Here is a 12957-nt window from a genome sequence, read left to right on the forward strand (position 1 = left end):
ATTCCCAGAAAAGCATGTGTAAGGGCAGACAGCACCAAGGAGAAACATATTGAAAGCTAAAACACATCACAGGATATTCGATAGCAAGAACATAGACATTTTGCCAAAGAAAGAAAGAAAAAGAACCCATACATTGCGGAATAATCTATGCAAGAACAATCGCAATGTATGGATCTTGCACTTAATTTGATATTTCTCATGGTATATATGAATCCGTACGCCTATTTTTCATAGCTAGTGCTCTGCAAAATAGTAAGAGTACATGCATGAAAACTCCCGGCGCTGGAAGCGGGCTGGACCCCTTCACGATCTACCCCCAACACACATCCCTCTTCTGGTCTAAACTAAGCAGACCGTCCGACATCTGCGACAAGCCGTGGTATCCATGGTCTTTCTTCTTTGCAGGACAGAAAAAAAATAAAATCTGGCAGTAGAATTGCCAATCACGAGGCGATGATGATGAACGGTAATTCTAGTGATCTATGAGTAGAACTTGTATGTCTTGGCAGAAATGATGATCTGCCTGAGCCCTCCGATGGGCGCCACGATCATCAGAAGCACACCAAGGACGATGCAAATCTGAAAACAAAAGGAAAATCAGGATGAAATCATCGTTTGAGGATAAAAAAGGGATCGCTTTGTATCTCTGGGTTCTTACCCAGTTGGTGAACCATGAGAGGCTGAATATCCTGGGCTTGCAGATGATGAGCCACATGATGCAGGGAAGCTGCAGGCAGCCATGACAGTTACATATCGTCCAATCTCACCAGAAGCTCTGAATGTAAATTTGCTGTGATGAAACGTGTCTGGAAAAAATGCTTACGAAATAGGTCGTCGGTGCGAAGGCGAGCCCACCAAAGAACCCGATGAGACCACCGAAGAACGGGAAGCTCATGCCGATAAACATCGTGAAGGCTGCACAGTCGGTGTTTTTGTCAGTTATTCAGTACTAGATGCGTTAAAACTTGAGATGAGACAAGTCAACGGGGGCATTACCAACATAGATAGTTCGGGTGATCAGACGGAGCGTAATGCCTGGTGCGAACTCCAACTTCTTCACCAGAAACGTCTCCATCATGTCAAACACCGGCATCGCATAAATCTGCACAGGAAACATACAATTTTTTGTTTGTAAAGTTAGATATATCGTACTAGCTCTGGCACAATGTCTAAGCTTCAGGTATCGAACGTAAAAGCAGACGAGACGAGTGTAAGGATTTACATACCTGGTAGCTACCGATGAGGTGAACGACGACCATCATGTTGGCCATGGCGATGAGCCACTTGGGCTTGTTGAGGGTGATGAGGATGTTGTCGTCGACGCTGTTGCCAAATGCCCAGTAGCCGATAAATGCCACCGGGAAGTAGCAGGCGGCGATGATGATGTAGGCCACCACCACGCCCTTCCACATTGGCTTCTTGGACGGGTTGCCGGGCGTCGATGGGATGGTAGCCTGAATTTCTAGCACCACATTGTGGCCGGAGTAGGAGAATGCCACATCGCCGAGGCCCCCCAAGAAACCAAACACCTGCCCTGCTGTCGTCGACGCCCGCAGGCTGTAGTCCACGTTCTCCTCCTTCCCCTTGTGCAAGGAGGCGCCCCAAGCAATTGTCGAGTAGCTGCATTATGCATCATTGTCAACGGCCATTGCTAGCTAGATATAGTTTTTTTTTATTATCCAGAAATTTGCCGGATTTGCTACAGTGCAGACTGTAAACATTTGTATTAACCTGAGTGACATGACGGCTGCGGCGAGGGAGATGCCGGAGATGGAGTTGAAGTTTGGTAGCTGGGAGAGCACGAAGTGGACAGAGGCGAAGATCATGATGAAGTAGGTAAGCTTGATGTCCTTGCACTTGCCATCACAGATCACGTCGTGGAACTTCTTGAGCGAGTTGCCGCCAGTGACCATGTAGACAATGTTCAGGCTGACCTCGACGACGAGCTGCTGTGGCACCACGATCCAAAGGCCGAGCTTGTCACCGAAGGCATGCTGTCCAAGCTCATGGTACCTGTCAAACCGCTTGCCTGGCACCATCTCGTGCATCTCCACCATCTGCCACAGCGTGTACACCGTGATGATCCAAGACAAGGTCATCACTGCGATGCCAGGACCCCTGCACGAAAACAGATAACATCAGTGAACGTCAAATGATTGGAATTATGCCATTGCAAGTTTCTAGCTTCGAAAACTGTCCGTCTGTGAGTATGACATGTAGGACCCACATGTCATTCAGATTCCAATTTATGGGTGTCATGGCAAGGTAGATGTACATACCAACCGAGTTCAGACATGGCGTAGGGGAGGCTGAGCACCCCAGCGCCAACCATGGCGGTGACATTGTGGAAGGCCGAGTACCACCACTTTGCTTTCCTTGAAGACGTGATAGGAAGCCAGTCATCGATCGCCTTCTCCCGTGCAGTCCTCTCATCCTGTGGGTTTTCAGAATTTTTGTTAGCCTATAAATATCATGATCACACAATCGCCGAAGTTCTTCTTCTAAATTTAAAATATCAAACAATAAAAGCTATTATACCAAATTTATTTGGGACTTATCAACAACAATTTATTTGCAACCTATTTCTTTCATTTTTGATGTCATGGAGTAAACTTACGTTGGCAACTTAGAATTTTCAGATGTAGAGTGATTCGTTTTCTTCCGGGCAGTTGACTTATCACATGGCCAAGTAGTCGCCAACGACAAACAAGTCATCAGATGCTTACCAATCAATGACAGCTCACGGTAAACATCTTTGATTTTTCTATCAAACCACGTTCACCTAACAACGTTGCATGATACTACTAGTCCCAAAATATTATGTTTGCATATCTGGAATACGGAAGTTGTTTTGATAAAGCATCCATTTTCACAAGAGTGCCTTTCCATTATTTCGTAATCAAAATAAACAACTTCTTGCACGAGACGTGAAATTGCGCATTGTATATATAGCATAATCAATCTTATGTGGCAATGAACACAGAGATATGGATATGCATGTACATTAAATTGATAAATAGTCCACCGTAAAAATTGTACGTAGTAAAAAAGAAAACTACTAGTTAATGGAGAGTTTAAAGAGTGTGATCTGTTTTTTTTTCGTAGGCAAGTGTGAACTATTTTTGGCATTGGAAAGCGAAACAACGCTGGACTGAAAGTACAAATTAAGACTTTTCAGACTTGTTAGTCCAAGTACAAGGTGGACCATACGACAGAAGCAACAAAAAAGATGGAAAACCATTTTATTTCTTCCCATATAAATCTGTAACATACTCCTGCTTACTTGTTTCCGTATAGTAATATATTTGAAACAAGAAACACAACGTAATTATTGAGGTACATGTTAATGTAAAAACAGACTGGATGATGTGATAATAAGAATTGTAAAGTAACAGAACAGGCTGGAAAAACAAGGAGGCAAAACCCATTTGTTTAAAGGAAAAAAGGTAAAATTCCGCAGTTAAGGCAAAGCATCAAGAATCACACTGATCATATGACGCCGATACTTGATGTACATGCGTTCTTTTCTATTCTTTAATCCTTTGTACGAAAAGAAACCAGAAAGTATACTAGTCCGAAAGCACCAAGAAGATGAGATTGATATTATACCACCACGATTTCACACGGGTTCTTGCCGCCTCCAAGAAAAGGATTTCACATGAAGAGGATGAACTGGTGCTACATGCCGGGACAAGACAATCCTCCACGCAAAAAGTTTTTTCCTTTTGTCTTTTTTTGCGCGAACAGGTGGGGGCTCTGTCGATCTCGCTCCCCGCTTTTCGGAACTCTACAACCCCCTACCTTTTGTTTTGCGCTCTCTCTGCCTTTCTCTCTCCCCTCAAGAACGAGGTAGAAGAAAGAGAGAGAGAGAGAGTTTGAACAAGATGAACGGATTGTTTCGTGGATACAGAAACATTGCGAATAAAACAGATCATATAACATACATACGCAGAAGCAGAGGGAGAGAGAGAGAGAGTGGGAGATTTGACCTTGGGCGGCGTGTTGTTGTCCGGCGAGGCGTGCGTCCCCATGGCTTCCGGCACCGAGCGCGCGTCCAGCAATGGCCGGAGGAGTCACACAAAGGAGAAGGTGGAGAGAAAGAAGGAGATGCAGCTCGTGGTGGTGGTGGTGGTCTTTATAGAGGGGGCAGATTCAGATGGAGGCGGGGAGGGCGCCGTATATACTGTGAGCGATCGAGGAGCACGTATCCCGCTGGGTTAGTTATGGGTTTGTTTCCCCTCAAGAAAAAATGGAATATCGTTCGGCTGACCGTTGACTCCAGCGAGCTGCGGGCGCGCCGTTCCAACCGCACGGACCCGTGGCACCCGCGTCCGAGGCTGGCGGGATGCCGTTCGTTCGATCCTGGCTCTGTCCATCTGTGGGGGCTGGAGCTGCTCTGGGTGGCAGAACGTCATGTACGGACTATTCAATTCTTTATTTCCAAACTCGTGCACGTGAAAATTGGCTTTTCTTTTTAAAGAGAAAAAAAGGCACCAAGTGGATGATGCGAGTCTCTCGTAATTTGGATCTCGTCGGGGCGTAAATGCACCTCTGCACTTGGCTGTGCTGACAGCCACACCGAGTCGAAGGCTTGCCAAATTATATACTTGTACGTATCATATGTTCATGTTCCAAATGCGGCGAAAAGGAAACAACTCCACTTGAACACTTTATAGGATTGATTGTGAATAGTCGGCAACCCACGTTTTACAATTCACGTACCGATACCACGTGCGAGTAAACATATACTACTTCCTTGTAAATTAATATAAAAACGTTTAGATTATTAAAATAATGTTTTAATTATTTTTATATTAATCTATAGAGGAAGTTACGTATATACAGCTTTTAACCGTAAAAATGAAGCAAAAATGAAAACACACAATGGACATGAACTGCCCTGTTTGCCCCCTCTTGGGGCTTAAAGGCAGGGATGCCGGATGTCATCATATTTATTTCTGATGTGCGTCAAAGGTTTTACTTCACCGATGAATCACTTTAGAGGAGCACATGTAGGCAAAGGTAAAAGAGTGACTTATCGATCCTCACGGATTAATCATTTGCTTTATGCAGATGATAGCCTCCTTTTTATGAATGCAAAGTTGCAAAGTGCACATAGACTAAATGAGATCTTCCGGATTTCTGTTGAGAGTTCGGGATAAGCTATTAATAAGGAGAAGAGATCGATCTATTCCAGCCTGAATACGACCGCACCGATTCGACAGATGGTCAAGCAGTTTCTGAACATCTCGATCGAGGCGTTGAGTGAGCGGTACCTAGGCCTGCCCACTGCGGTTGGCCGGATAACCAGCGAGACTTTCGACCACATTGAAGAGAGAGTCCATAGCAAAATTCAAAGTGGTCCACAGAGGATGGTCTCTTGTGCCGCAAGGGAAGTGTGCCTTAAATGTGACATACAAGCAATTCCCACATTCAGCATAAGCTGCTTTAAGTTAACAAAGGAAGTGTGCTTGTCGATCGGCTTGTCGATGAAGCTTTGGCTGTTCGAGATGGGGTCCTCTTTGCAAAGCTTCGGGGTTACGAGAAGGTCGTTGTGGAGACAGATTGTTTGAAGATTGTCAATCTCTGGTATTCACGCCTCAACACTCGCACTTTGGTGGCGCCTATCTTAACTCAAGTTCAAGAGCTCGCCTCATTGTTTAGTTTGTTCTCCATTCAACATGCTGTAAGAGCAGCTAATATTTGTGCCCACTTATGTGCTAAAAAAGCTAGCCCACTGGAAGTAACTCGTTGCTGGTTGAACTCTAGTCCTAGTTTTTTTGTAACTAGTCTCCTCGCAAATCATGTCGTGTGTGTTGAATAAAGCTCCCAACTTTGCTCCCCTCCCCCGCCCCCCAAAAAAATCCGCCCTCGTATTTTTTTAAATCCAGATCTCTATCACTCTACTCTAGGTGAATACATGTGAACTATACAAATTTTAGTGTGCAGTACGTGCTTATGTAGTTACTAATGTGTCATGTGTCTATACTAAGTATGCACTCTAGTTTATAGTGACGTAGTCGCAGGAGCATCATAGCTCTCCTTGTCAAATTTTTGGCGATAAAAAGTTTTGTTGAACATTTGACCCAATTGTACCTACCACACTTTATTGAGTTTTTGTCCAAAAAGACCACTTGCAAAACCGAATTATTAAAAAAGACCTCCTCTAGATGAAATTGACATAAAATATCCACCGGGTCGTGACGGCATGCGCACCAGCCGACACGTGGCACCCGCCGCCACGACCAGAGGAAGGAACACTGTTCACTCCAACGCAAGGCGATAACACTGTTCACTAAGGATGAATAGTAATTTTGAAAAGAAAATAGCAGAAAAACATAAAAAATTCTGAAATTTTGCACCCAGTTAAAACACTCGATCATCTTTCCTTTTTTTTTTGAATTTTTTGCTATTTTTTGTTTTTCTCAAAAATAATGTTCATCTCTAGTGAAACCCTTTTTTTTTGAGTGGAAAACGTCCCTCGGATGAACAGTGTCATGAACCGTGTTGTCAACCCCTGGCGTGGCGACATGTGCCATATGTCGGCTCGCGCTCGTGCCGCCACGCCTAGGGGATCTTTTTTAGCAATTCCGTTGAGCAGGTGATCTTTTTGACGAAAAATCTACTTTATTATTTCGTTTTCATGGTTTCTAAGGTCAACCCATACATCGACCCTAAACGGATGTTCGTTTTGTGATTTCATACGTTTGAGATGGTAAAATAAACGTTCTTTTTGATTTGGGTTGTTCGTGTGTGAGTGAACGGAACACGCGGCCACGTCCCAAATATTGTCTGTGTTAGACAAAAAAACCCCAAAAACATTGCAACTTAAAAAAAAGCCATTGCAGAATATCTTAAAATATAGAAAAAGTATGGTTGAGCCGCAGATCACATGCTTTTCATCGCCACATCCTGCATCTAACACGTGTCCTTATTTTTTATATGTACTGTGTCTTCCTACACTCGTTGCTGCTCTAGCGTGCATGTCCGAGCTCTGCTTCATCCATCATCAGCCCAATGGGTCGTTCTAGACTCCCTCTCGCCCTGTGTCATTGCTTGAGCCGACGATATTGTTTATACTTTTTTCGTAACAAAGGCTTTGTTACAAAAGTCCTCCGTAACATCAACTGTGTCGCATGTATATCGTTATTCACATTGCACACAACATTATATTTTCAATGATTTTTTGCAATATTATTCATTTTACAAAAGTCCTCCTGCAACATCATTTATATTGCAGAAAAAGGCAAATACAAAGAAATTCCGCAAAACAACCACTCTTGCAAAAGTCCTACCACAATATAATCTCTGTTGCAGAAAAAGTTGAAGGCAAAAACAAAAGGTCCAGTAAAAATAACTCTTCGATGGGTTTGCAACAAAGCAATTATTGCAGAGCGAGTTACGCAACATCTACCTTGTTGCAATTTCAATTGCACCATGTTTGAGATATCACACGACTATTTTTCACTCAATCCAACGATGCTCGAGGCAGCAGTGCATTCCTAAAATATTATATATACAATAAATTTAATTAAACAATCCACGACCATCAAGCACGCACATAGTACTTAGTTGAAATTAAAAAAACTTAGAAATGGTAAATCTGCCCCTATGCGTCGCCGATGCCATCAGTGTCTTCAGGCGCCACCGTCTTTGTCGTCGTCGTCCTTGGTCACGCCGATGTTCGGAAGCGGCGTGTAGAGGTAGGGAGGCGGGCCCTAAAATGAGTGGGCATCCTGTGCAGGCTGCGGTGGTGGTTATGGTGACCAAGGCACCCATGCCGCCCACGGTGCTGGTGGAAGTGATGGTGGTGGGATGCATGGCACCGTGGTCGTTCACGACCACGACTGCCTGTACAACGCGTGGTTCCATACCGAGGTGGGCAACCGGTCCTTCATGGCCTCCTCCTTCACCTCCTGCTTGAGGTCCAACTCCGGCATGTAGACATCCCCGACGGTCGAGAGTCCCAACATCTCCTCCGGACCCACCCACTATGCCTCGTGGCTCCACTTGAACTCCCTCATGGAGTCCTCCATGATGGCTCGCACCAGCCGCTCCTCCTCCTCGACCGTCATGGTGGGAGCTACCAGTGGTGGTGGGGACGGAGAGGGAGAGGGCATCAGCGTTAGGCCGTGTGTCGTGGATATAAGCCTGACAGTAGAAGTGTAAGGTACAAAGTAGAAGGCAGAGTCCTAGCTATGGCAAGGTTGTATGACTTCAGGCCCCTCTGCGGTGGAGGCAACGACCCTACGTCTCAGTGCTCTTGGAGCTTTAGCGTCGAGTGGAATATGAATGTTACAGAATGCGAACCCTTGTGCCAGAGGGGAGGGGTGGCTTATATAGAGTGCACTGCCCCTCATAAGTGTCCAACCTTCAAGGGTGTAATAAGTGGGATTGAATGCATATGTTACAGGTAACGTATGCCATAAAGGACATTAACTACAGTAGTCTAACGTTTGACCGTTAGCCTCGCTGGAGTGGCTTCTGGTCTTCTATGTCGACTAGCTTCTGGTCTTTACCGAGTGGAATTCAGTCGTCGAGTATTAGGTAACCTTCTGAGTGGTTCCTTACCGAGTGGATCAGAGGTTGTATTAATCCGGACGGTAAGTATCTTGTGATCCTTAAGCTAATAATGAGGTGCCCTTGGGTAGGACTTATAGGTCAGGCCTATGACCCTACCCTAGGGCTATAGCCCCATCATTAGCCCCCAAATGGATCGATGTTAGAGTGGTGAAGGTGCAACTGCCAATCTTGGTATAGCAGACTGAATTTGAATGTTCTTCAAAGTTTCGCCGAATTGGATGTCGATTGCAATCCTCATCATTCGCCTTGATCAATTCTGCTTGGCATAAAATATCCGAGTGGATTCAAGGATCCGAGTGAGCAAACAAAACGACGCGTCTGACAAGATCTTTTGATGTGACCAATCGCCCTGTCAGTTCCGGATTTTGTGGGATTTGAAAATTTCGGTTGCCGCACATTACGCGGTGGTGACATCATCGCTATCAAGTGGATCCCGTCGCCTCGATTCTTGCACCTCAATCTCCACCACGTATCTTGCGATTGCTCGCGAAGAGATAGGCCAAGGGTCCACCTGCCAAAGACTCAGTCGGCGGGTTATAAAGGCTTTCGGCACTAGGGTTTGGAACGACATCGTCTTCTTCCTCTCCTCTGCTCTTCCTCCTCCTTAGCCACCAGCGCACACAGAAGCGACCAATCTCGCTGCTGTCAATATGATGAAAGGGCAGACCGGCAAGCTAGAGAAGGAGAAGAATAAGGGCGTCGCCAAGTCGAAGAAGCAAGCTCTGCCGCCGGGCTGGATCCAGGGGGATTTCCTCCCTTCCACTGTGCGGAAGGAGGATCTCCTCGAGCTCGTCGAGCACATCATGCTGATGGACAAATCCTGGCGCCTTCCTGGTGAAGAGGCGGAGCCTCAGCCGCGAGAGGGGGAGCGGGTCCTCCTCCTGACTCATGTAGAAAGAGGTTTCTCTCTGCCACCCCATCCTTTTATTCGGGGTTTTCTGAACTTTTTTGGGGCGCAATTGCATCACCTTCCGCCGAATGCTATTGCCCACCTCTCTTGTTTTATCACCTTGTGTGAATGTTTCCTGGGGTGTCCTCCTCACTGGGGACTCTTCAAATCCATCTTCACCGTGCGATCTCAGTCGGTGAAAAAAGTTAACCCGACTGATGACAAGACCAATGACATCCAGTTGTGTGGGGGTTTAGGGCTTCAGAAAAAAGCCAAAAGTAGCTATCCTGTCATGACCTTTCCCGAGTCGGTTCGCAATTGGCAGTCTACTTGGTTCTACTGTAATGATGTAGCTTGTCCGAACATGTCGAGTGGACTCCCTCCCTTTACTCTAGAGCAACCAAGTGCTCCGAGGACGTTAGCGATGACGAAGGAGGAGAATACTCTGGTTGATCCCTTGGACAAAGCACTGATTGGTCTGGTCCGCAACGGAATGACATGAATGGATCTATTAGAGACCTTCCTAGGCAGACGCATCCAGCCTCTCTAGGCTCGAGATCACACCATGTGGCATTACACCGGTCCCGAAGACTCCACTCGGTTTCATCTCGAGGAAGTGAGTGAAGACACAGTAGCAAAGTGGATCCGCGGAATAGTGGGTCCTTATGACAACCCGATGGGGGCAAAAAGGGTCCTGCCCTTCTCAGGTGACAATCCGCCGACGAACAAGGTTAGTTCCACTCTGTTGAACATTGTTGCGTTTGAACCGAGTGCTTGTAATTTTCTTGTCGACTGAATTTGTGGATTGTATCTTGCAGGAGTGGATGAACCTTCATTCCCCGGTCCTGAATGGCAACACACTCGACCTTGACGAGGGGAGGATGGAGGACAGTGCGGAGAGTGAGGACTATGTTGACGACATCGAAGAGGCGGAGGAGGAGGAGTCAGAGGAGAGTGAGGAGGAAGATTCGTCTCCTTCTTGCCCTGAGCTCCGGACCAAGTAGCGTCACGACCCCGCATGCACTCCAAGCAAACCTTTGGCGCCGAGTGGCAGGATTGCCTAGCGCGTCAGGGGATCGCCTGGAGAACCAATAGAACAGCCTGCCAAAGTGTCCAAGCCCAGCAGACCCAAGCCTCAGAAGGCCTTGCCTAGGATGAGGATTGTCGTTCCAATCGCCTCTGCGTAAGTGCTTGACCTTATGCTCTTATCCGAGTGAACATTTTGGTTGCTGACGACTGACTGAGGCAGTCTTGACAGAGCTGCTACTTCTGTCACATCACCGCCGCAAGGAGACGAAGATATCATGGAAGTCGACATCGAGAACGCAGCCACCTCACAACTTGGTATGAATTTGATTTCTCGTTCCGTGTCACTCTTTCGCATGTACGTTTTCTTGACTATAACTTATGATGTTTCTGTCTATCAGCCGTGCCTGCTGCGAGAGAAGTCATCCAGCTAGACGATGACGATCAAAGGCAACCAGCTGCTGCGGCGGAACCTGTTGTGTCCGAGGTGCCTGTGGTGACAATTGCCGTGGTGAGTGCTCCACCTGTTAGTTCAGTCGTTGTCACCACGACTCTGACTGGATTGTAGTCGAGCGTTCCAATTGTTTCTGCTGCGGCTTCGGGATTGATGTCTCCCGCGACCGTGTACACCACGCGTCGTGTCCCTGAGGATCAGACTGGTGCTGCCAAGGATGCTATGATCCAGGCAGGATTGATGAAGCAACAAGCAAGATGAGCATATGACGCCATCGTCTCTGTGTACAACAACAACGTGGTGCTGGAAGAGAACGCCCGAGTAAGTTCGACCGTAAGTTTGAATTCCGACTCTCACCCACTCAGGGTTGCTTTCTTGTAGAATTGTCTTTGTTTCATTCGCGTTCTAGTGGGGTCACTCTGAGTGAACCCACTGGGTGTAGTCCCCGAGACCGCTGTCGAGTGCTTGCACTGGCAGCGGTCTTAATCAGTAGAGACTTTCCTTTTTTTTCTTGTTCAAAACCAACCAGAGCTGATCTAGTTGAGTTATGAATCCAGTGGGGGCATGCTAAGTGCACCCACTGGGTGTAGTCCCCAAGACTATTATTAGTCGGGATTGAATGATAATAGTCTGAAGTACTTGAGTGTATACTGTATTTGACTCCGCAGGGCACACCTTGTCGAGTATTAGACCAGTGGGGTCACGTCGAGTGAACCCACTGGGTGTAGTCCCCAAGGCTATTGTTGAATGCTTGCATAATCAGGAGGCTGTATTTGAATGCTTGCATTATGTATCGAATGACTTGTATTTCTCCACTCGGAAGTAGAATAATACTTGTGTCGAGTGAAAATAATTTTTCCACTCAGATGTTTTTTGTAGAAAGTTTGTGAGATTGGGTCGCAGTATGCCCAGGTGGAATCTGAGAAGAACAAACTGAAGATGGAGTGTGATGCCATGAAAAAGTTGCTGGAAGACAAGGATGTGGCCCTTGCCAATCTGAAGCAGAAGTCCGAAGTTGATGAATTGAAGCTTGCGGACCTTGAGGAGTTGAAGGCAGAAAATGAGCAGATGAAGAAGGAAAGAGATGAATGGGCGAAGAGACTCCACTCCATGTAGAAAAGAGGAAATGCTTTGGAAAGTTTTGTAAAAGACTTCCTGGCAAAGATGATTGATTCTCTCATTGGTATGTTTCCTTTACCGAGTGAGTCTTAGAATTTTTCGTCGACTGACATGCAGCTGATATTTCGTTGGTCTTCTGCTGCAGAGTTCTGTCTTGATTTCCAAAAATAGACATTCAAGGTGGAGCCATACTTAGATCCCATCAAGTTTCCTATTCCCGATGACTTGGCCGTGAACATGTATCGCCTCAACTGCCGTCTTGTTAAAGTCCAAGGGTACTTCAGTCGTCTGCGAGCTGCTGTGGAAAGAATCGACAAGGAGCTATGGCCTGAAGACACGTTCCTCGCCGGTCTGGATGGTGTGATGGAGCGCCTGGGTCATGTTCCAGAAAGAGTCCAATCATGGAAGAAGTCTGCTGCTCGATGTGGGGCGGACGTAGCCTTGTCACTCGTCAGGGTCCATTGCAAGGAGACTCGGGAGGAGAAGCTGAAGACGTTGCAGGTTGCGAACACGAAGAAGCTTCAATTTGAAGACTTCATGGAGACTTTCATTGATGCCACAACTCGCATCGCTGACATCATCGACCTCGAACCTTTGTGGAGCCAGCCAGTCCAGGTGAGCCTTGATGAAGTTGATCACTCGTGAGAAAAACAGTTATTTGCCTCGGTATGCCGAGTGGTTCCTATAAACGCTTAAAACTTCGTTCGGGTGATAACCCGAGTACTTTTGTCCTGCGCGGGTAACCTTGATCTGCGCCGGGTATTATTTATTTGCTCACTTCGAGTGAATGTGGTTTTACCTTTGTCGAATGAACTTTTTTTCCGGTGATGCTCTTGGCATACACCAAGTCATCCCACCTAAGCGAAGTTTGATTCGCGATTGGGTA

General features: G+C 46.4%; 1 protein-coding gene across 1 annotated transcript; it reads right to left on the minus strand.

The window, feature by feature from the left end:
• Positions 1–112: 112 nt before the first annotated feature.
• Positions 113–4184, minus strand: LOC123413299 (lysine histidine transporter 2-like). Its single transcript, XM_045106241.1, has 8 exons — positions 3990–4184; positions 2280–2434; positions 1732–2118; positions 1227–1620; positions 997–1102; positions 824–915; positions 659–727; positions 113–579 (listed from the first exon to the last, which is right to left on the minus strand). Exons 1-8 carry the CDS (start codon positions 4029–4031, stop codon positions 481–483), a joined length of 1344 nt encoding a protein of 447 aa, XP_044962176.1. The 5' UTR covers positions 4032–4184; the 3' UTR covers positions 113–480.
• Between the last annotated feature and the right edge of the window lie 8773 nt (positions 4185–12957).

The sequence above is a fragment of the Hordeum vulgare genome, chromosome 7H (assembly GCF_904849725.1).
Source record: "Hordeum vulgare subsp. vulgare chromosome 7H, MorexV3_pseudomolecules_assembly, whole genome shotgun sequence".
Taxonomy (NCBI): Eukaryota; Viridiplantae; Streptophyta; class Magnoliopsida; order Poales; family Poaceae; genus Hordeum; species Hordeum vulgare.